The 24,375-nt window shown below is 40.8% G+C and overlaps 1 protein-coding gene across 7 annotated transcripts in view; it reads left to right on the forward strand.

Annotated features, from left to right (window-relative positions):
* The first annotated feature begins 10,991 nt into the window (after positions 1–10,991).
* SMIM13 (small integral membrane protein 13) overlaps positions 10,992–24,375 on the forward strand; it is a 179,510-nt gene continuing 166,126 nt past the window's right edge. For 6 of the 7 annotated variants that reach the window (XM_054060766.1, XM_054060762.1, XM_054060763.1 and 3 more), the window contains exon 1: positions 10,992–11,440. Coding sequence is in view for 2 of the 7 variants with exons in the window: in XM_054060768.1 (XP_053916743.1) it covers positions 11,365–11,440 (76 nt within the window). In the remaining 5 variants the exon portion in view is untranslated. Of the gene's footprint in view, positions 11,441–20,196; positions 22,596–24,375 lie in introns of those variants that run through there. The other variant, XM_054060767.1, reaches the window with a different exon arrangement.

The following is a 24,375-nucleotide window of genomic DNA, read 5'->3' on the forward strand; positions in this document are numbered from 1 at the left end:
ACCATTCTGTGATTCTGTGGTGGTAAGGAACCGCAGGGAGGCTGGAACCCAAGCAGGGGAAGAGGCTACAGATGCCCTAGGCATCACGGTGGATAGTGGCTGTCAGCCTTTGGCAAACCATTTTTGGGAAGATTCAATTCAGAGGGGTGTCCATTGTCAGGCCACTTTGGGAGCAGAGCAGTGCACTGACTGGCTGCTGTGGCCTTGACATGACTCTGTTGAATTCAATAGTGGGTTTGGTCTACAGCTCAGCACTTGTATTTGCAGTTGAAGTTTGCTGACCTGAAGCCCTGAATCCTCTTGCACCATGTCAAAGTGAGATCAGGGTTGCCCAACCACCTAACTGCAGCATATCCCTGGAGATCTGTCTCTTAGGGAGGAACTGAAAAGCAAATGTTTATTTAAGTTGGCTAGGAAAGAAGCAAAAATCACACAGAGCAGGAGCTACTGACCCTGTCACAACTCTGACACTGATATGCAGCAGAAAAAGGTCAGGAAAGTAGAGAGGCTTTGTGTTTGGTGGAACAAGCACAAAATTCCATGCTTTCAAAACTGATTTTTGTTCTAAATGCTAACAAAGCCTCGTATCTCCTATGAAACATCTATTTAAACTATCAAAGCTTTTTGATGATGTCTTGCTTCTTTTCCACTCTTTTTAATACAGCAGTCTTTGTGATGGGCAATCAAAGCAGTGTTTCTCAAAATATTAAAATTCTTCATTTTTATTTTATTTATTTTCTAAATGGAAACTTGTAAAAAATGACAGGTGTGTACATGTGCTCCCATTGCTGCCCTCAGTTTTGGCTGTTCAAAGTTTTGTTGACTACAGCTCAGAAAATGGTTTCAGGGGGACAGGCAGTGGAAATAAGGTAAGGAGACCCATGTGTGGTGCAGGACAGGTAATTTTTCACAGGCTTAAGTATACTTGATGTATAGACAGGCTATATTGGTCCAAAATGCGGTGATGGTATTTGAAACATCAAGTCTTCCTTCCTGGTAGACTCTTTGCATACTACTTCACTTCTTGCTTTCTCTTGGGCCTAGGTGCAGAGATAGCCTGTGAGAATGGCTATCTTCCCAGGACTGCCTGCCAGCCCAGAAATAATACTGCCAGAAGAGTCATGTCAAAGTGTGTCCTCATGTAACTTCTAGCCCACTTTCATACACACAGACTTGTTTGCTTGAGATTCCAAATTCCAAAATGTCAGTCTACACTGAACTGTCGTAATTCCCTGAGGCTGACCTGTCAACCTTCCCTTCAGTTCATCTTTTTGATAGATTGTTAATTTATTTCTTCCTGTGCTACTACAGGGCATCTTGAAATACTGAAGATAAATACTTTTTGGTATCCATTCCATCCCCAGAGAAGCTGTTCCCTGTCATCTTTGTCCAAGATATTTCTCTTCAGGTGCTGTAGAGCAAGAAGCAGTACAGGAACTGACTGAGAAACATGGTAGCGATTCAGTGCATTGGAATGCTTCAGCCTCACAATTTTTATTCCAATTTCATTATAGTCCAAGTAGGTTGGAGTTAGTGTGTCAAGCCAAATCTAGACCTAAGAACATGGTAATACAAAACATTTTTTTCTTCGTTCTTGCTTTTTGTTGTCTAAAACAGAAAAAAACATGTTCAAGTTTGGTAAAGATGTAGCATTTCTAATTTCTTGAGTTCTTTTTACCCAATACATTATATTAATACTAATTAATGTGGTTTCCCTCTATAGTAGCAATTTTATCTTTGATCAAAACAATATCTCCAGTGAAGTCACACATAGGAAGCAAATAGGATTCTGGTAGCATCTAAAAGAAGCTGTGATAGTATTACAGATATTTTTAACTCTTATCTAATGACCTGAATTTGGAGATTTAAGGGCTGTGGCAGGATTTGTATTCACCTGTATTTTATGGAGGGAGATGCCATGCATTTAATTGGATCCCAGGCACTGAGCACAGCAGACATCTGCCTTGCACATTAGCTTTGAGTTTATGCTGAACAGCATATTGTGCTGAGAGGAAAGGCAGAAAAATAAGTAAGTCAACATGTGGACAAATGGAATTCCTGAAATTCCCTGGAAATAAGGTCAGCTAATGGAGGTAATTAAAACTGTACTTCATTCTAGGGAGATGCTGTTACACAACTACTGTCCATAGTGACATACCATAGGGAGTCAGCTCAAGTCCTCCTGTTGTAGAGGTTCTTGTAGGTTGGACCACAAGCTCCCTAACTTACAGAATTACAGACTGGTTGAGGTTGGAAGGGGCCCCTGGAGGTCATCTGATCCATCTCACCTGCTCAAGCAAGGCCATCTACAACTGGTTGCCCAGGTCTGTGTCCAGACAGGTTTTGAATATCTGCATCTTAGCAAAAACACCTTTGAGTTGCAGTGACTTCAGAGCTACCAGGTTGCATTGGGTTTCCAGCTCAGCAGGAAAAAGGGTGGGCAAGGTACCACTGATTAGATAACTACTGGCAACTCTCAGCTCCTGCTAAGTTTCAGTCAGTAGGATAAAGTTTTAGTTTGAGAAAGAAAAGTGAAATCAGCCATCTTTCCCATTGCCAATCACTGCTGCTCATCATGATCTCCTTGGAATTTAAGCTCAGGACCTGCCTGTTTCAGAAAATTGTCTGCTCAACAGTATCTGTCCAACTCACTGGCAATGTCTCTTCTTCCCCTGAGCAACTAGCTCAGGTGCAAAGGGTTATCTTCCTTCTATGATCTCTTCTTTTTCTAATTTTATTGGCACTTGTATCTTTTTCTAATTGTAATGGCTATGTACCTTAAGATCTTGGTTCTGCTGGTGACAGGGAGAATTACAGAGTTAATGTGACAATCTTTGTTAACTTTCAGTGGCTGCTTAAAAACTGTCAGCAATAAAATTGCCTTGTATCAAATCTGAATAATCAGGCTAAACTAAAAACATTTTGTAATTTATCAAAACAGATTTGACAGTTTGTCCTCTTTGTTTTTTTCTGGATGGTTGGTTCTTTCTACAATGTCATTTTGTCTACACTTTTTGGTTTTGAAACTATAGCTGGTGTCATATGTCTACACATCTAAAGCTAAAATTGCCAGCTGTGAAGACATAAAAACAAAGCCACAATAAACTTATGCTGGAGGAAGGACTGAATTGAGCAATGGTTGTAGCTTTGCAGTTTTTGTGATAAATATTATGTTTTAGCACCCTCTTTTGGAACAAAGTAATACTGGCAGTATTTATTCTTAAAAGCTTTGCTAAAGCTGGAATGCAATCACAACATGTCCAGGAAAATTCCTTGGTTGCAGTCACAGATACAGTGTAGTTTGTTATTTTCTAAGTTTACATAAATAGAATTTTCTGTTCCCTCTTATGCTTATCATCATTATATAAACAGTCTGTATTGTCCATTCAAGTCAGCCAGGAACTGAGAAAAGATCAATGGCTCTGAACCAAAAACTGAAGCCAAGTCGTTACAAAAGACTGTATTTAGATGTGCTGTTCCTCATTGTCTGCACATCTCCTGTGAGGAGTCTGGTGGCATGAATTGTGAATGGACCTGAATGATCTCTCTCAAACGTGCTAGTGTGTAATGTTAGGGTAGCCTATGGAGGTCTCAGTCTGGGATCATGGCCTTGCTGTCTTGACACCTACACCAAAGAGCTCACAGTGTAATGTACGACAACATAATGCAGAGGGAGAGGGTTGCAAGGAAGCTGTTCTCTGTACTCCTGCTCTGGGAAACAGGAATGTATTAATGCCAGAAAAAACATAGTGGGGGGAAGGCCACCGAGTATATTCTGAATAAAAGAAAGGGCTACACTTTGCGCCTTTTGCAAGAATTATCATTGCCTGGCTAGCTTCTCTGGTACAAGTGAGAGGCAGCCAAGTTCCTATACATTGTTTTGGCTACAATAGTTATGGTTGCCAGTTACCTTCAAAGATACTGTATGTACCAAGAGAAAGATTAGAAAATTAGGACACAGTAGAACAAAACCTGCCTGGATTACGTCAACTTCCTCTTCTTGTGCATATTCATTTTTATAAGCCTTATTTACAGTAACAGCCTCTGGCAAGCTTCTTGCTTCATCAGTGCATGGAGCAGATTATAATACTCGTAAACAAACAGGAGGTCATGCATGATGCAAAGGTCTGGAAAAGGAGAAAAGATAATCTTGTTAAAGTGGCTGAAATTCCTTTTCCAGAGTAGAATATACAGTTTTTATAATATAATTTCCATGTGGTTACAGGGAGATCATTGAAATATTTTTTCTACATCTCTTCAGTGATTTTATTCTTCCTTCTGCTGTCTGCCTCAGGGTAACTGAATGTAGATTTGTCAAAGAGCTGAACACTTACAGCTGCACCCGACATCAGTGAAAGCTGTGCTGCAAATAAATTAAATGCAAGAGAAACATGAGATTTTCCCCACATACCAGCTGAAAAGGAGGCCAAAAGGGGCACATGAAAAATCAATTGATACTTTGAATGTATATTTCAGCCTTGGTTCTCCCCTGATGAAGGGGGGATAATAACATCCCTCACTTTCTCTTGCTACACAAAGACAAACACTAGTTAACTGACTGCTGCAAAATAACTGGTTAGTCTAGATACATCAGCTCTCGTGTCCTCAAAATAAGGCTTATGTCCTCATCCCTTTTCTTGTCGCTAGTCTTTAGCTCTCCTATTCACAACATTGCATGGCCTTGCTGCTCTGTGGAAGCATGTCAAATGTTGCTGCTTTGATCTGACCTGTGGTCTGGTGCACTGTTTAGCAGAAGCCCTCACTAGTCACCAGTCTTGTGCTGTGGTCCCTTTGTTACTCAATGACTTGACCATCCTCTTCCCTCCACCCCAAAATCATACAGCAATGCACATGTGGTCATACACACTGAAGGACAAAAATGTGAAAAGTCTGATCAGTGTTGAACATCATAGTGAAAATTATTAAATGTAGAATATTGATAGTATTCATTGGGGAAGTGTTGCAAGATAACGGATAAAAGACCATAATGACATCATTGCTGAGTTTTTCTATCCTGTTCAGGGAACGGATGAGCTATATTCAACTCTCTAAGTCTACATTGCACATACAGACACATGGGACTGGATAGAACAAGCTTAGATTTGTATGAACAACCTTATTTCTGAACTTCAGGGATTAGAAAACCTAATCTGTCCAACACTAATCTTTATTTCTTTTGTGGGATTTCACAGGCTTCTGAAAAATAACAATACCCCCATTGTAGCTCACTGATCCTGAATGTATCATCATTGGTATTGGTACAGATTTCTGACACATTAGCACATGAAATGATACCTAGTGGGATGGTTGTGCTAATATAATTTAACTTCAGTAAGAAGAAAAGTGTGAGATAAAATTTTATGTTTGTTTTTTTTCATTCAGATGGATATCTGTATATATGTTTAATTTGACACAATGTGTTCCAAGTAGCCCAAATAAAAGGCTTTATTTCATGTATTAGGAAAAGTAGGATATCAAAGATTGTTAGTTTGTTTTGTATTGTTTGTGTTTACCAAATGATTGGAGAAGGAACTGTTTCTCCCTTTTCTCTCACGGCTTGGTTAGAGTGTAACATCCTCAGTTACCTCTTGCCTATGTGTGCGGGGTTTGAATTTCTACCTTCTTTTTAAGCGATTAACTGTTATGCTAGAAAGTCTTTTTTACTTGCTTGTTGTCTGTCCTGAGGACAGTTTCCATTCGTCTGTACTAGCCTTCAGCAGCCTCAGGACACCAAGACTAGAGGGAATGCCTGGAGCAAGGACGACCTACCCTGTGTGGAGGAGTAGCAGGTTAGGGAGCACGTAACGAAACTGGAAATACTTAAGTCAAGAAGGGCAAGAAGAAAGATCTGGAGAACTACAAGACAGTCAGTCTCACTCCTGGTGATGGAGAAAACCCTCCTGGAAATAGTCTCTGAACAGATGAAGGACAAGAAGGTGATTTTGAGTAGTTAACATAGATTTATAAATGGGAAATCATGCCTATCTGACCTGATGGTCTTCTACAAGGTGACTAGCTCAGTGAATGAGCTGGAGAAAAGGACATTGAGATTTTCCCAACTTTCCGAACATACATTGATTAAAATGCCCTCTACCTGTGCACTGTAATACAAGAAAACTAATTGTTACCTGTTTTCATCTTTATTTCCTACTATATTGCCTTGGATGTATCATGTACACTTGATTATGAATGCTTATCACACCAAAACAGCTCCATTCCAAGACAATTTTTTCTTAGTTATGGATGCTGGGTGCTTTTGTAGTGCTTGGGGATGTAACATGAATTAATTAACTACTATTAGCAAAACAGTTTGGATCCGTAGGATGATGTATATGAAATATTTTATTAGCCCTAAAATGTGACAGCTATTTTACAGGAAAAAGAAAGTGGTGGTCCCATACTCAGAGAAATTATTCAAACTATAGATAATAAGTGAAAAAAAAAACCCAGAGAAACAGAACAGTAGCTAGGATGGAGCTGAAATATATTTCAAAAGTTAAAGTGATGGTAAATGTTACTGGTTTGTTTGTTTTCAATACAGAACAGACTTTGCTTAAGTACACATAACAACTTCTTAAGAGGGAATTAGAGTGAAATTTAAACATCAGGAGACATGTCAGAGTACAAGGTTATTGAGAAATCACAGAAAAGGTGTCTCAAGCGAAATGATACCTGCAAACAACATGATGAGTGGGTTAGGCAGAGTATTAAACAGGGCTGAGAATGTTGGGAGAGAGGGCTAGAAATGGAAAGAAAGAACTCTGGTTTGATTTGGTGAAATGATAGCAAATTTAGGGCTGTGAATGGCAGACTGCATGTGCAGGTAATTTTGGTTTACAGCTATCTTGAAAGGAGGAGGTATGTGGGGTGCTCAATGAGTAGGAAAAATAATAATTTAAAAAATATCCCCCTTTATGTGAAGCTAAGTAATCCATAGAAGACAGAAGAAGCAGAACTGGATTAGCTTTCTCTGGCGTCTCACTGCAATGGTAGCATCTTCATGGGAGATGTAGTAGTGGATTTAAGCTGATGTTTTCAGTAGTTTTAGAAACATTAACCAGCATCTCCAACACAACAAAGGAAAGTTATAACCTTATTCCAGAGCTGAAAGCAAAGTCCATACCGGAATCAAGATTATCTCACACTTATCTAATGATTCCTGGAAGTCATTATTTCCTCAGATTTCTCTTAAGAGGGAAAGATGAGCTTTGATGTATCGTTACAATGTCAACAGAGGGCAAGAGCCAAGGTTATGTGGAATTTGAACCACACCGGTGCGGCACAGAAGTAAAAATGCTGCCTTGACTAAGGGCTGGTAGCCCTGCTATCCCCTTATTGATCAAACAGGAGGGAGAGCAAGGGCAGCAATGACAAGAGGGAGAAAGAGGAATTGTAGATCAGGTTGCCCTGTCCTTACTAAACCTAAATCACTGCATGGGAAGCAGTCTGAGACCTGAGATCAGTGATGAGTGGTGTCCCTCATGGGTCTGTTCTGGAACCAGTGTTTTTTAATATATTCAGTGACGTAGACGATGGGATCAAGTGCACTCTCAGGAAGTTTGCCGATGACACCAAGCTGCATGGTGAGCTTGACACACCTGAGGGACAGGATGCCATCCAGGGGGACCTTGAAAAGCTGGAGAAGTGGGCTTGTAAAAACCTCATGAGGTTCAACATAGTGAAGTGCAAAATCCTGTACTTGTACCGTTGCAACCCTCTGTGTTGATATAGGTTGGGGGATGAAGAGATTGAGAGCAGCCCTGTGGAGAAGAACCTGTAGGTCCTGGTGGATGAGAATCTGGACACAAGTTGGCAATGTGTGCTGCAGCCCTGAAAGCCAATCATACGATGGGTGGCATCAAAAGAAGCATTGCCAGCAGGTCAAGGGAGGTGATTCTCCCTCCTCTACTCTGCTCTGGTGAGACCTCACCTGGAATATTGTGGCCAGCTCTGGAGCCCTTAGCACAGGAAAGACATGGGTCTGTTGAAGCGAGTCCAGAGGGGGGCCTGAAAAATGATCAAAGGCCTGGAGCACCTCCTCTGTAAAGACAGGCTGAGAGAGTTGGGGCTAGTCAACTTGGAGAATAGAAGACACTGAGTAGACCTTATTGCAGCCTTTCAATACCTAAAGTGGGCTTATGAGAAAGATGAGGAAACACTTTTTAGCAGGGCATGTAGCAATACAATATTGGGTAATGGTTTTAAACTGAAACAAGCAAAGTTTAGACTAGATGTTAGGAAGAAATTTTTTACACTGAGAGTGATGAAGCACTGGAAAAGGTTGCCCAGAGAAGTCACGGATTATCACATCTCTGGAAACATTCAATATCAGGTTGAATGGGGCTCTGATCTAGTGGAAGGTGTCCCTGTTCACTGCAGTGGGGGTCAGACTGGACGACCTTCATAGAATCATAGTATGGTTTGGGTTGGAAGGGACCTTAAAGATCATCTAGTTCCACACCCCTTGCCATGGTCAGGGACACCTCCCACCAGACCAGGTTGCTCAAACCTCATCCAGCCTAGCCTTGAACATTTCCAGGGAGGGAGCATCCACAGCTTCCCTGGGCAACCCAAGCCAGTGTCTCACCACCCTTATCACGAAGAATTTCTTCCTAATGTCTAATTTAAATCTCCCCCCCTCCAATTTAAAGCCATTACCCCTTGTCCTATCACTCCATGCCCTTGATAAAAGTCCCTCCTCAGCTTTCTTGTACACCCCCTTCAGGTACTGGAAGGTTACTATAAGGTCTCCTCGGAGCCTCCTCTCCCCTCCCCTCCTCTCTCCCCAGAGTTCATGGTCCCTTCCAACCCAAACCATTCTGTGATTCTATGATTCTGTTTCTGTTCTGTCAGGGCTTCAGTCATGGCTGCACCTCTATTTTGATGCCGTGAAAAGGCCAAACTCAATATCAGTGCCAATTTGATTATTAAGCAGGTATCCTTTATTATGCAGCGCAGGCACAGAGGGGAAAACTCCACCTAATGTGTGCAACTATTGAGGCTGGTTAAGTGACTTTTATACTGGTTAAACATGCATATTCATATGGATTCCAGGAAACATGTTACATATTCATGATTTTTCCAAGAACTCATTATCATAGTTTGTCCTTATTATCATAGTTTATCACCCACTGTTACATGTGCATTACAGTTTCTCCGTAACCACTGGTGATCTTTACTTCATCTTCTCTTTTTCATTGCTGTGTCCTCTCTGTGAACTCAGGTCTCTGTTCTGTGTTTCTGCTGCAGAACTGTTTTTTTTTTCTTTTTAGCTAGCCCTGCTTCGGTGGCCTTGAAGCATCAGTCAGAAATAAGTTTCTTTAAGATAAGCATTGTTTGCAAAGCTTATACATAGATCATAATACTGAAGGAAGGAATAAATCATTATGTTAAGGGAATGAATTTGCTCAAGCAATAATAAGAATAATAAGAATTAAATCTTGGCCAGCTTGCAGTTAGAAAGAATGTGATTGTAACAGGTGTTTAGCTTGTTTACTAGTTGAAACGAGGAACAAATCAAGTATTGAAAGGGCAGGCAGCAGGAAAAAAGGACAGACCTGAGCTCACCAGGAGGAAGGTCACAATGAGGAAGGAGGTAAAATAAAGACCATCAGAGGCTTCTGAAGACACAAAGAAGCTGTGATGTGCATACAAAAGTGGGTGAAAAACAATGGACAGGTAACACCTTTCCAGGAATCTATATGAATATGTATGTTTAACCAGTATAAAAGTCATGTAACCAGTCTCAATAGTTGGACACACTAGGCAGTTTATCCCATGTGTACCCTGGCACTGTTCATTAAAAGAATACCTGCTTAATAATCAAATTGGCATTGATTATTGAGTTTGGCTTTCACGGCATCAATACTTGATTTGTTGCTTGTTTCAATTAGTAAATCTTCAAAGCTAAGCTCCCGTTACAATCAATCACATTCTTTCTAACCACAAGCTGGCCAAGATTTATTGCTTAATTCATTCCCTTAACTCATCTAACACAATGACTTATTTCTTCCTTCAATTTGACCACCCTCTGCTCCCCACGGTCCCCTCTGCCTTGCACAGCCCCTGCCACGCACCCACCCTGATCTCAGCCCTACCCGCCCCGCTGCAGAGATGCAGCCCCTTCCCTGTTTAGGGAGGGGAGGGAGCGTGGGGCATGCTCCTACAGAAAAGGACTTGGAGGTGCTGATGGATGAGAAGCTCAACATGAGCCAGCAATGTGCGCTTCGCAGCCCCGGCGGCCAGTCGTATGCTGGGCTGCATGAAATGAAGCGTGGACAGCAGGGTGAGGGAAGCGATTCTGCCCCTCTGTTCCTCTCTCGTGGTACCTCATCTGGAGTATTGTGTCCAGTTCTGGAATCCTCAACATAAGGATATGGAGCTGTTGGAACGGGTCCAGAGGAGGGCTACAAAGATGATCAGAGTACTGGAGCACCTTCCATACGAGGGCAGACTGAGAGAGTTGGGCTTGTTCAGCCTGGAGAAGGCTCTGAGGAGACCTTATAGTGACCTTCCAGTACCTGAAGGGGCTACAGGAAAGCTGGGGAGGGACTGTTCACAAATGCTTGTAGTGACAGGACCAGGGGCAATGACTATAGATGGAGAAGGGCAGATTTAGACTAGACAGAAGGGGGAATTTCTTCACCACGAGGGTGGTGAGGCACTGGCACAGGTTGCCCAGGGAAGCTGTGGATGCCCCGTCCCTGGAGGTGTTCAAGGCCAGGTTGGATGGCGCCTTGGTCAGCCTGATCCACTCGGAGCTGTCCCTGGGCATGGCAGGGGGGTTGGAACTACATGATCTTTTAGGTCCCTTCCAACCCAAACTAAACTATGCTTCTACGTTTCTATGCTGGGAGTTGTAGTTCGCCACCCAGTGAGGCGGGAGCCCCCGCGCCACTGCAGTTATTGTCCCCTATTGCCGGGGAGCGTCCAGCCCGCGGAGGTGTCGAACTACAACTCCCAGCAGGCCCCGTGCGCCGCCCTACGTCACCGCGCCCGGCGCGCGCCCCCTCGTTCTTCACGCCGGGCTGCGGAGGAGTCGGGGTTGCGGTGGAGTCGGGGCTGCGGTGTCGCCGTGGGCTCAGCCAGGGGCATCCCGGCCTCCCCTCGCCCTCCCGGCTGGGCCGCGGAGCTGCCCCGCCTCCCCTCCGCGGGAGGGTGGTGGCGGCGGGGGCAGCGATGCGAGGCTCGGCCTCCTCCTCCCTCTCCCCGTAAGCGCCGGCGGGGCCTTCGCCCGCCTCTCAGCGCTGAAGCCGCTTCACTTCGGGGTCTCTGGTCGCCCCCTCCCGTGGGGCTGCGCGGGGCCTCGCGGAGAAGGCGTCTCGGAGCCCCCCGCTGCTGCCGGCGGGGAACGGGACAGGCGTCATGTGGCAGAGCATCGGGCTGACCTTGCTGGTGATCGTGGCCACCTTGGCCTGCGTGCTGCTCTTCATGCTGTGCGGTGAGTCCCGCCCGCTCCCCGAGGGGGTGAGGGAGGGGCTGGTCTGGCTTCGCTGTGCAGTGCTGGTGCCCCCCCTCATTTCCACTCGCTACTCCCCCCCCCCCGCTTCCACCCCCTGCTCCTCACCCTCCCGGCTTCCACCACCCTTTCCATTGTTTTCTGAGTTTCTGGTGGTTCCTCTTTGCTCAGATTGACTGAAGAAAGTAAAGGGCAGGACGACCCAGGGTACTGGGGAGCCTGCGTGGTTCACGGCACCCCCTTCTCTTTTGTTTCCACGTAATTTTGAGCCTTGAAATACTTCCAGAGTGTAAATGGGTGACTAATCTGTAGCTGGCAGATTTTTTAGTGATTTACTGAGCAGTCACTCTGTGCAACTTGTTCATGGGTCTGAAATGTACCATGTCTGAAATGCAGGGGCTGTTTCCCCCCAGTCATGGCAAGGGGGTTGGAACTAGATAATCTTCTGGGTTCCTTCCAACCCAAAGCATTCTATGAAATGCCAGGGAAGGGAAGAAGTAACTTCATACTAATACCCCACAGCTGTTGACATCTGTTTGCTAGAATAGGTTGATAGCAGCTCTTAGGAGGTTTGTTTCTTATGTGGATCTAAGATTTGCATTCCTGGACTGAAGTGTAGCCAGCAGGTGAGGGAGGTCATACTGGCCCTCTACTCTGCTTTCCTGAGACCTCACCTGGAGTACTGCATCCAGCTCTGGAGTCCTCAGCACAGGAAGGACATGGATCTGTTAGAGCGAGTCCAGGGGAGGCCACGAAGATAATCGGAGGTCTGGAGCACCTCCCGTACAAAGACAGGCTGAGAGAGTTGGGCTTCTTCAGCCTGGAGAAGGCGCCAGGGAGACTGTATAGCAGCCTTCCAGTACTTAAAGAGGGTCTACAGGAAAGCTGGGGAGGGGCTCTTTATCAAAGTGTGTAGTGATAGGACAAGGGGTAATGGTTTTAAACTGAAAAAGGGAAAATTTACATTAAATATTAGGGAGCAACTGTGAGGGTGGTGAGACACTGGAATCGGTTGCCCGGAGAAGTTGTGGTTGCTCCGTCCCTGGAGATGTTCAAGGCCAGGTTGGATGAGGCTTTGAGCAACCTAGTCTAGTGGAAGGTGTCCCTGCCCATGGCAGGGGGGTTGGAACTGGATAATCTTTAAGGTCCCTTCCAATCCAAACCATTGTTTGATTCTATAACTTTTTTGGGTTTTGTTTTTTTTAGTGCAGAACGAAGGTTTATTTCAGTGTGAGGCATGACTTGCAGATCTGTTGGAGTTCTTGGAAGGAAGCAGTGGTGCAGTGTGTGTGGGTGTTGTTATCAATGTGCTGAACTTGGATCTTTAAAAAATAAACATCTCAAAAACTACCTCCACGAAACTCAAACTATGCCAACGCCTGTTGTGAAAGGGTTGTGTGATTAAAAACAAATGCTAGGTGGATTTATAAGTGATTTTTTGAAAACCAAGGGAGCAAAGTGAACAGTCATCTATCATTTAATACTTAAAATGGTTAATTGTGGTCAAAATGGCAGAGTGTTCTAAAGATTTTGCAAAATCAATGGTAATAAAATGGGAGGTGAAATTCAGTATTAATATGCGTGGAGGAGTGCATGCAAGAAGTGTGAAATATATCCATGTCTGATTTATGTGGGGAAATATAATGGCTTCAAACTGAACTCTTAGTATCCCAAAGAAAGTATTAGCTGCAGTAACTGCAAACATTTATCGGAAATATCTGTTTAATGCTTTGTAGCAAGCAAATAGGGAAATGAAACCTTACAAGTTTAAAATAAAATGGAAAATATAATATTTCAACAGGAATCTCCCACGTGCTTGTGTCTCAAACTATGTATTTTCTTATTAATGTGTATCACCTTATTTTAAAAAAAAAGTTCTAGTTTGTTTTTTGAAAAAAAAAAGGATGGTGAGAGCAATCTAATAATGTCAACACGAGGAAATTCTAAATAGGTTAGATCTGTCTAACGTGGAATAGTTCTGAAGGAATGGTGACAGTTATAAAACTGACTTGAATGAAGAAGGTGAACTTGGGTTGGTCATGGAATGTCGTCATTACAGAAGAATTGGAGTATATAAAGTTAAATGGTAAGCAACAGGCTTAAAAGAAAGTTTTCTTTTACACAATGGGGAAATAGATTGCAAGCTCATTAACAAATAGTATTTTGGATGCTGAAACTTCTGGCATTTGAAGTTCATGGAAGAAGGGTTAACATTTTTAAGCCATAGCGCTAACATTCAGATAGGGAGATTTCTGAAATACCGTTGCTGTCCCAGTTATCTGTATGTGAGGGTGCACCTTGTGTTCTTTCCCTTGTCTTGTGCTCTTTTCCTATGCATCCTGTACTGCCCATGGTTAAGGACTAAATAGTGACCTAAAGGGATATTCTGAGTTGGGTTGTTTTTTTGTTTTTTTTTTTTTTTTTAATTTAGGTTTCTGTCTGCTCATTAGGTGTTGCCTGGCCACTTTTTATCTTCTGGGAGTTGAAATATGGTGCTTGCTAGGGTTTTTGTTTTCAGAGTATGCATATGAGATCTTTGCTTGCTCTTTTGCTGAAAGATTAAAATGATTTTGCAACATGCTGTTCAAAATCAGAAAGGAGGACCATTTTCTCTAGACCTTTATGCTTTTGTCTGTATGTGACAAAAGGAATTGAAATGTTAAGAATCTTTTAGCTTTGCCTGTGAACTTAGACATCTCTCTAGTGCATTCTTGCTTAAAGTGAGCAAAAGGAGTCAATAGATGGCTTCGTTTTTAAGTGGCTTATAAATAAGTAGCAGTTTGGAGTTTTGTATAGTACATTCAACTTGAATTCAATGAATACTTTGCTTTAAATCTTTAACTGTATTTTACTTTTGTAAGATGATGGCTAAAAATCACCTAGGTTTCAAAACTGCTCAACACAAGAAGCTGGCATGTTCATTGTTTTTTGGGGGGGCATTTGAATTATTACCTTGTTAGAAGTGGCTTGATGGGATTTGATGATGATGTACAGTACTTGTAATGATATGTTTTTTTCCATCACACAGGATTTATTAATTAAATTTGGTACACTTCTAGTTCTTGTGCCATGATTATTAATGGGAAATATTCAAGGAAAATGGTGTCAAGACCACTACAGAGAAAAAAATGAGTACAAGCTACTTCCAATTTAATTTCTTATCTGTGCCAGTGATAGGCAGTTTCTTATCCACTCTCATACCTACAGGTCTCTATTCTTTATGGCCTATTAGACTCCCAGGCAGACTAAGTATTATGTATGGTAGGGATATGAGTAAATGCCAGCTAGTAAGACATACAAGTTAATGGACAAACCTGATGCAAGAAGGACTGTATGATCTTGAGTAAGATTAATCTGATAAGAATGATTTACAACCATCAGAGATATATTGAAACAGCCTTATGATGAATCAGCCTTATGAAAAGGTCAAGAGCCTAAAGAGCTGTAACTTGGATTTTGAGTGGCTTATAGAAGGACTTGTGGTGTGAATGCTTGCAGAGAACAATAGACTTAAATATCCAGGAGGCATCCTAGAATCATGTGGATTTTTGCTATGTATCACAAATATTATGTGATGAGTGCTATCAAAACTTCAGTAATGGGGGGGAAATTCATTTTGTCATTTTCAAAAATTCAAATAAAAATGCAAAAGAAAACTCAAAGCACAAACTATCAAGTTATTTGGACCAGATCTTTAGCCATGAAAAAAGCAAATGTTTATGCATGAATTAGGCAGTTATGCCTATAAAAGTACTTTGAATAAATGACCTGATTTCTTTTTTCTTTTAAATGTTTTTGGATGCTTACAACTGCACTTTCAGTGTTAATCAGAATTTGTTAAGAAGCACAAAAGGCTTGCAGCTTACAATATCTCTATCTGTAAACTGATCACATCTGACATAGAAACCATTGAGGGACTGTAAACATAGGAATTTCTCAGTTGCTCTTTTAAAAGTGGCACTGAAGTATCTTGCTTCTACTTTCTTATTCCCACCTTTTCTGATTCCCTTTCTCCGCTTTTTCTCTGATGGTCTTATTGCTGCTTTTGTATATGCCATGTTCTTCTCTGGATGGGAGGAGTTCAGACATAGTCAAGGATACAGGATAAGATAAAATACCAGCCAAGGTGAACTCTAGTGTTGCTTACCCCTGCATATTTTTTTTTTTTTGTTTTCATGATGTAGAAAAGCATGGAGCCATGGGAAACTGCAGAATTGCCTTCAGTAGAACAGATGGAAGCATTCCTTTTATTTGGCAAGAGAGGCTAATGGGATATGGTTTGAAAGACACAACCTTAAACCAAAAATCATGTAACTCCAAGACAGTACTCTGTGGTTTGCTTCCAAGCCTGTACGCGGTTACAGATGGGAAAACACTTGCACCCTAAGTTTTGCCTGAATAACTCTTCTTTAATACTATGCTTTAACAATTTTGTAACTATCTTAAATGAGCAAATCTTGTAAAATACTTGAAAAGATGAAGAAAGTAATGCTTGATTACACTAGCAATACAGAGAAAATACCCCTTAATTTGAAGTTGAGTTTTGAAACTGTTATAAATGTCGGAATGGAAGACCGCAAGTTTCCTTGTGATCAGTTGCCAAGTAGCATGTGGTAGAGTGTTGCATTAAACAGAACCAGGTTTAAGAAGCTGTGCAGAACCAAGCACTGTGTTACCTGGTGTCATCTTTTATTCCAGTATCAGAGTAGTGTATGCTTCCTTCCATCTGACCTTCTTAATATCAGAGCAATCGAAACAGCAGTCTATTATCTGCCTCTTGAAAATGATGCAGGATTAAAGTGACTTGTCCAAGGTCACAGAAGAAATCTGACACAGAGCTCAGAGTAGAACCCCATTGTCCCAAGTTAGCATCTAGAGCTCTGTGCTTCTTTTTTTTTTTTTTGGCTATAGCTGCTTAAGATTTTGTGTGATGGATTCTTCAGCATTTGAATAGAGGCAACTTTCACCTTGGTGATTCCCCTGTTCTTAGTCTTTATATGCTGGAGTAGTAACATCCTGTTTTCAAATCTGTAGGGTCACAGAGGTAGAATGATCTTGCAAGGCTGCACAATAGGTCCATACTAGGGTCAGAAATAGAAACCAGATCTTCTGACTGTTTTTTTGCCAGTACTGCATTGCTTTTCTTACTTTCTTGTTTTCATTTTTATTTCACATAAGAAGAACCAGGTTGCTTCACCACAGCACTCCGTATTAGTCCTGGGTTTTTTTTTTTTTGTTTCGTTTGCTCTTCTTTCTTCAAATAGAAGAGGAAAATTTGCTCCAATAAAGAAGACCCTCCCTCTTTTATTTTATATGTACAAGCCACTATAGGGCATATTAAACACATGGACCCAAGACTCCTCACCTTTTGAGGGGGAGTAACTTTGTGGTCAGATCACTTTATTTCTTTCTCTTTGCACAGAAACTAAGCGCTGGTGTGGGAAGTAACAAAAAAGGCTAGCTTTAATGAAATGTAGTCAAATCATAAAATGCATTTAACATCCTGATGTTAAAAGTCGCTTTGACTCATGGTCCTATCTTCACAAACACATTGTTTCATGATTTATAAGAGGGGTTGACATACTGATGGCATAATGCCAAGTGTGGCTTAAATGTCTTCGGACGGCACCTGGTTATAGCATTTTAAGTGAGTTGGTGGCTTCCAGATTTTAGTGAGTACTGACCTCTGCAGTTTAAATGCAACATACTGATTGCTTGTGGTAGACAGAATTTCCCAACTAGATGACCTTTAAAAGTCCCTTCCAACCCAAACCGCTCTATGGCTTAGTTGATATTGTTGCTGGAGGGTGTTTCTTACACAGAATAACTTGTTTCTGTTCTGTATTAGTCTGGTTATTTCCAAGGAAATTCTTCAAGTGTTTACTAACCATGAGGCGACAGGGAGTCTCGAATTGAAGAGACTGTCTTAACTTGATTCAGACAAATGTGTTTGTTCTGGGGATTTTTTTTTTTTTTTAACTTCCTATCCAAGCTGGCACTGTAACTGGAGCAAGTGAAAGAAAGAAATCCTTCTACTTTGATTACCTATTACTTAAATGTGTCTGGTACAGGCTGGAAGATCTTGTGAGGTTTTGAAACTCCTATTATAGTTTTCATCCCTCATTGCCCTCCCACTGTTATCACTGGTTAAGCCTGTTTTAATTTTCTTTTCTATGCGCTGCATTGTGGTTTGTTTCACCTGCCTGTTATTATTGGTCTGGTTGTTTGTCGACTATAACCAGTCTTGTTGACTGATTATTTACTCTGCCTTGTTTGTCTTCTTGAGCTAAAATCTGTTTATGATACTTAGTGTTTTGGATACTCAGACCATTGTGCTCTAACTCAATCCAAACATGGGGAGGTGGGGGTGGGAATACTGCTGTTCTTGAGAGTATCTGAGAATGAACTGTGAATATTCTTTAATTTAATTTCCTCCTCTCCCTCCCCTCCCCTTCCATGTTCTCCTTTATCTGCCCTAAGTTAAAATATCTCCCTTAATGGAGTATTTATTTGTATCAGATGTATTCAAGTTATGCTTCTGTCAAGTGCCCTATAACTTTTTTGGAAGGCCCTGCATATTTTTGGCTCTTCCCCCCCCCGGCATGTGTTGTTCTCTGTAAGTAAATTCTGTTTCACAATAATTCACCTTGCAGGTATTTTAGATAGGATTTTTAACAAATGAAAATCAAACCCAAATGAAAACCTAACTAAAAAAAACTGTGGCTGAGAGTTCCCCCTGTATGCTGAAGTGGATTTAATGGAATGTACTACGTTCTTTTCATGTACTTCTAAGTCTAGGGTCTCAAATTTTGGCTCTGTCAACAAATTGAGGAGTTGAAGATATTTTTAAATGGCTTGTAGGTCTTTTAAATGGCTGCTTAGGTCTTTCTTACAAGTATCCTGTATTCACTTGGAATACTTTATGCTTTTTCTTTACCATGTGGACTAGAAATAAGCGTGGCTTTTGGAGATTCGATTACTTGTAATGATGCTTAGACCCATAAGGAGGGTGGGTTGATTTATGATCTTCGGAATACATAAAGCATTGAAGATCAGAGACCTGAAATATCCCTCAATGGAAACAACTTTCAAAAAGTTACTACTTCAAATTTTACTTCTAGATCTGAAAGATGAAAGGTGCTAAAACATCTGCCATTGAGGGTTTTTTTTAGGTGCAAATGAATTTAATGCCTTTGTGGGACATGAGACTTGATTTAATCACAAGTCTCTTAAACGTTTAGGTGTTAATGGAAAAGAAAATGCTTGGTGTAAACTTTAGGAATTTAGACCGTAAAAGGTTGTCATGTAAAAGCATTCCTCCTACTTTCCTCAGCAGCAGAGAAGTTATGTGAAAAGTACTCCAGGAGGGAAGGGTGTGGTTTTATTTTTGTCCAAAGCAGTGGCCTGATTGTATTGGCATGACTCGTTACGGAAGAGGAAGAAAAATAGTGGTGCTGTGGTTACAGAAGTACCGTTTATTAGTTTTTCTTCCCGTTCCCTAATACGCCCTTGTGGTCTCTCCGTAGAAATCTTTCTGCTGACAGCTGTGAATTGTCAGGATGGATTTCCCTAGCCCTGTAAAGTAGGGATCTTCGTATTTGCATGCGTTAGCAGTGTAGGCTCAAATGGCTAGCAAGACCTTCTGAACAGCCAATACCTTCTGAACAGGGAATGGGAGTATTAGTTTATAGCTCTACTGAAGACAGATGTTTTTTGCTGTTGCAAATGATGTTTATATAGCATTTCAAATAGCTGTTTAAATTTTATGCTACTATGCGTGTTTCACGACACAGGTTGCATTTGTGTTCTGTAGATGATCAAACTTGACTGCTTAGCTAGAGGGAAAGCGACATCACTAGTTCTCAGATGGGTAAAACTCCAGTCTCTCTCAACCTAACTGCTTAGATAAGGGAGATCTTTTGAAAGGAAGAGTCTGGTTTAGGTTTAGATATGTTTATATATGCTTTTTTAAGTTCCTTGGCTACCTATTACACAAACATGAGAGAGGGAGGAGATGGATATCCAGTATTTTTGCAAGTGAGATTTTAGAAATGTGACCATCTTAACTCTTTATTTTCATAATTTTGGGACCCAGAGCATTTTAGCAGAACACGAATTTACCAGAGAATGTTAATTTTACTGTAATAGAAGTTGGGCGTATGAGGGAACACCTTGAATTTGGGGTATGTGGTCTCTTAGTGAACTTGTGCGTGTCAGAGTAGGATTTACTGTAAAACATGGTGTTAGTTTCAAGATCTCCACAAATGAGCTTCATAGTGATTATGTAATGCAGCTTTTAAAATGTTTCTCAGAATGACATGTTTTCTGAGTGAGAGTAGAAACCCTAGTACTGTGTTCTTACAGTGCCTGTGTAATGACTCCTGAGTCCTTTTTTTTTTTTTTTTTTTGTATAACTACAGAAATACCTTTTCTCCTGATGTTTAAGATGTTTATATATGTGCAATAATGATTACTTTCCCACTGCATACTGTGGCAGTACAAATCAGAATGTGTAGGTCATTGACTGGAGCTTAAATGATAGCTTCCAGTTGAGGACAAACTTTATCAAGTGGAATTGGTATTTATAGAACTGTAGAAAGGAGGAGATGTGCTGGCAGTTAGAGAACGGGAGTTGATCTGATCAAATTTTTTTCTCACTTTTCTGGTATACTTTGTCTGGGAGCTGATTACCGATTTATATGAAAAAACTAAGCAGTACCTTTTTTCTTTCCCTGCAGGCTGGTACGTGGTCTGGCAATTGTTTTTGTCTAAGTTCAAATTCCTGAGGGAATTGATAGGTGATACGGGGTCCCAGCAGGGGGACAATGAGCCTTCAGAGACTGAAGCTGAACAGGAGACTCCACCTTCACCTCAGAGAGGTAGACAGAAATCTGCTCGACAGCGAAGGGCACCTACAGAAGAGGCAACTTAAAGTACTCCACTGTACTTCTGACTATGGATAGTTAAGCACCTCTGCACTGTGTTGTTCAGTGGTTTGATCTTACTGAAAAACTGACTTAAGAGGTAATATTAATACCTGTGGACCTTTGCTTCTGAACTACCAATATATGCTACTTTGACAGAGGTTCAGAGAGGACTTCAACAGCAAGTCGTAGAATACTGGAACAAAGGTGGAATTGAGAGAAATCTTCATCAGGGAAAATGCTGAGCTGCTGTAGCTCAGATCTCTGCACAGATTAAAAACAGGTCCTGGACCATAAGCTTAGCCTTTGTGTTAGTCTGAACATACTAAACATTTCAGACTTGAAATGGTTTCTAAATTATTATTTGTTTGCAGCTCTGTAACTACATATAGTGAAATTGAGTTTTATTTCCTTAGCTATATATGAATATATATTTTTTGTTCAACCTTGAGAATGCATGTGAACTTCAAGAACAATTGAAAGGCTATCCTGCTTTAGAAAGTATTCTAAAATGAGATTTTAGTTATGTTCATATGTATGTGAAGTATAAATGAAATACGAAAAATCAACATTAGATGCAGATGATTTGGAGGTTTTAATTATCTCCTTTTCTTAAAAAAAAAGAAAAATGAATTGGGTGGTAAGACCTGTTTTCTTGCTTTTGGCATGAGAAGGGTTACAGGTTAAACAATCCTGCTAGGTTTCTGTATGTTTTTCCTGAACCTTTTACTCTTAAGTCCCAACTTGTGTTGGAGAGGGGAAGATGCCTAGGTTATGTACTCACTGTTTAGTATTCTGAAGAGTCACCTTTAGTTTCTGGATACTAAGCACTTCCAGTTCACGCTGTAAACCTTTACATCAGGTATATTGTACCTGACAACTTCTTTCCTGGAACCGGAGAAGGCATTCTGACCAATTTGGTAGACGTCACTGTAACGCTTTAATAGTGTTAGAGCGATGAGTTTGGTACCTCATGTTTGCTGGAGGACTTACTGATTTTTACCGGTAATAAGCGGTTGCTTCTGTTTTCTTTGAGAATGAATTATATGGTTATTTTGATGTTGTGCTTCAGAACGAAAAGCTCCACTTCTGTTTATCTAACAACTCTGAAGACTGATGCATGAGATCTTTGGAAAGAGGAGGAACGTCCATGTACCACCTCTGTGTGTATGAGAGAGAACTACCAACATGTCTCACCAGGAACAGCTTCAGTTTCTCTCAGAGCGTGGATATATGTTGGTGTTTGGATCATTGTTGCCTGTATAAAAACTTAAGCAACACTACGAAATTGGTCTTGTGCTTTCAGCTCTTAAGAAGTTTTAACGTATGACTTCAAAACTTGTGGTTTATATGGCTAAAACCAGCAACACTGAGCTTTTTTGTCAAGTAGGCCTACGTCTGGGAAAGCAGCACTCTTTCAGTGCCTTTGTTATGTCATCTGTGAATACTGTTCAAAAGCTAATGAGAGCATTCACTTCATAAAATGATTTGGGTGTTTCAGTATTAAAATATACAAGATCAGCCCTGACCTTCCTTTGGAGTCTAAAAGTCTTTGTTTTGTTTACTAGCATGTATGTATAAGCATGCTTTGTCTTCAGGGTTAAATTTTCAAGCATGATTAGGCAGTGCTATGCACATATCCTTTAAACACATGTGCTTAAATATGGAGAGTCTCCTTCCTTTAGCCTGTCTGCTGGCAAGGGAATGCCTAATGTTGTTTGGGTGTTTTTTAATTAGTAATATTACCATTTATTCAAGCTGAGCAAAAGCAATCATTCTTGTCTCTGCTGCTTTCAGTTGTTTGCCTTGCAGAGCTTAATGTCGCAATATTCTTCTGTCTGTACATTTTTTCCACATAATGAGACTTTCAGTTCAGCAGTGCTAACAAAGTACTGGTACATTTTTCTTAAACGCCTTTAGCATCTTCAGCTTTCCTAATATAGGCTTACAAATAAAGATTTTCTTGGTTTTTATACTGACGTAGGGTATTGACACTCTACTGCGCTTTGGTTTTAACTAGACTTTATTGCACAGAAGATGGCAAAAGGTTGCTGCTCATAGTATCACTGGCTGAGATAAGTAACAGTTAACTCTGCTTCTAGTAGCTGTGAAGAAATGTGAAGTTACAGCAATATACAGAGCTAGTCAGGGTAGATCTAAAGGTGCAAGAATCAAGACTCTGGAGCAAGTTAATGAAGGAAAAATTCATGTGGGTTTTGATGCTGACGCTGATCAAATATGCAATAAGATGAATATGGAACCTCTGGGTAACTCATCTGCTCTAGGCAAACAACTTCCTTCTCCCTTTCTTGCTGTCTGTAGGTGTATTTCACTCCCCAAAGTTATTTTCAGTCTTTTTTTTTTTTTTTTTTCAAGCAGCTATTGCTATTTTTTTAATGTTTCTGTGACATAGCTGCCAATAATGCTGTCTGCCTAGTGCATAACTAATGATCTTATCAGTAGAAGGCCAAAGTTTTATATTGTACAGTTAGGAAGGATTTTGTAATGCTGATGTCTTCTGTAAACGTATAGTTTTTCCTGAAGGAGTTTGTAGTAAAATCTTTGTATAGGGTGCTTCATGCAAACCTGTAAAACTGAAGCTGTATATGTGGAAGCGTACTTGTGATAAGACCTGGGTTGTGATTGCTGGCAGTCCAATATACTCATGTCTTTGAATAGTTCTACCAATGCACTTCTGAAATGTTATTGGTGGGTAAGCACTTAACTTTGACCCATTCAAGTCTGAAACTGTATGAAGGCAACTGGTTACACACTTGGTCTTGTTTTGTTTAGTAGGATCTATTTTCAAAACTGTTTATTGCCTTATTGTTGCAGCCATTCTCTTGAATGTATTTTGGGTTCTTATTTTAAATATAGTCACATCACCTTTTTTGCAGAGGCTGTGTAACTTTGACTAAGCAGTAATTACTCATGTTATATGTGACAGTTAATTGAAAACAGTTACTGCAATGGAGGCTGAAACACACGCAGTGTAGACTCATGGTAAAAACAGAAGCTATTGCTTTTCGCTAGAATTTGAGTGTAAACAATTTTGTTCATGCTGAATTACATAATTCAGACCTGTTAAGGAGCCGCTGGTGTTTTATCATGGCGATTTAATGTTTGCCCATGAGACTAATTCTGTGCAGTTCAGCCACTAAGCACTGCTGCTGTAGCTATTTGCAGTAAATGTCATATACTGTGCTGCAATTTGTGAGCAACTTGCTGCTTAATATCAGGTTTTACAGTGAACTAGGTCTGTGTATGTACTTTTGTCTTGTTTGGAAATGGCCAGCATTAAGAACGTGTTCAGTGTGGTCATTTGGTCTGTCAGTGTTACAATACTGTTCCTAAAGCTTCTGTGGTGTCTGTTTTCATCATTAACTGTTCTTTTAACTGACTGCACATATGGAAAATAAAGTAACTAGACTTCATATGAGTATTTGACTCGAGTGATTTTCTGACTTTTTTTTAATGGAATTTTGTCTGTTAAATAAGATTTCTTGAGTGTGCAACATGACAAAAGAAGACTCCTCAAAAATCACGTTCTAGCTGGGTTAATACCAGTGTCAGATGCTTGTTCAACACATGCTTGCTTTTCTGCTTCAGTACTGATCCGAAAGAAACCCTTTGTGGTCTGTTTCAGCAGGATGAATAAAGGTGCTGTTGTATAATTCTGCTCTGCCCCAAGTCTCACTAAAGACTGTTTTAGCTGATACTGCTCCTTTCCCACAGGCATTTGTGTGCCATCCTCAGGGTTCTTCTGTGGCCTTGATGCTATACAATTAAAATACACAACCTTTGTGAAACAGTGTTTTGTCTTGCTTAGGTAATAGTTGAAGAGTTTATTTTTTTTTTTTTTACGTGGGACTAGACTTGAAGTTGGCAGTATAAAATATGCTGAGGTTTATAATAAACCTTCAAGACATGTATGTTATGTATTCTATATTCTTTGTGTAGATCAGAGGCTCTTATGTTTTGAGTGTCTCTTTG

The sequence above is a fragment of the Cuculus canorus genome, chromosome 2 (genome assembly GCF_017976375.1).
Source record: "Cuculus canorus isolate bCucCan1 chromosome 2, bCucCan1.pri, whole genome shotgun sequence".
Classification (NCBI taxonomy): Eukaryota; Metazoa; Chordata; class Aves; order Cuculiformes; family Cuculidae; genus Cuculus; species Cuculus canorus.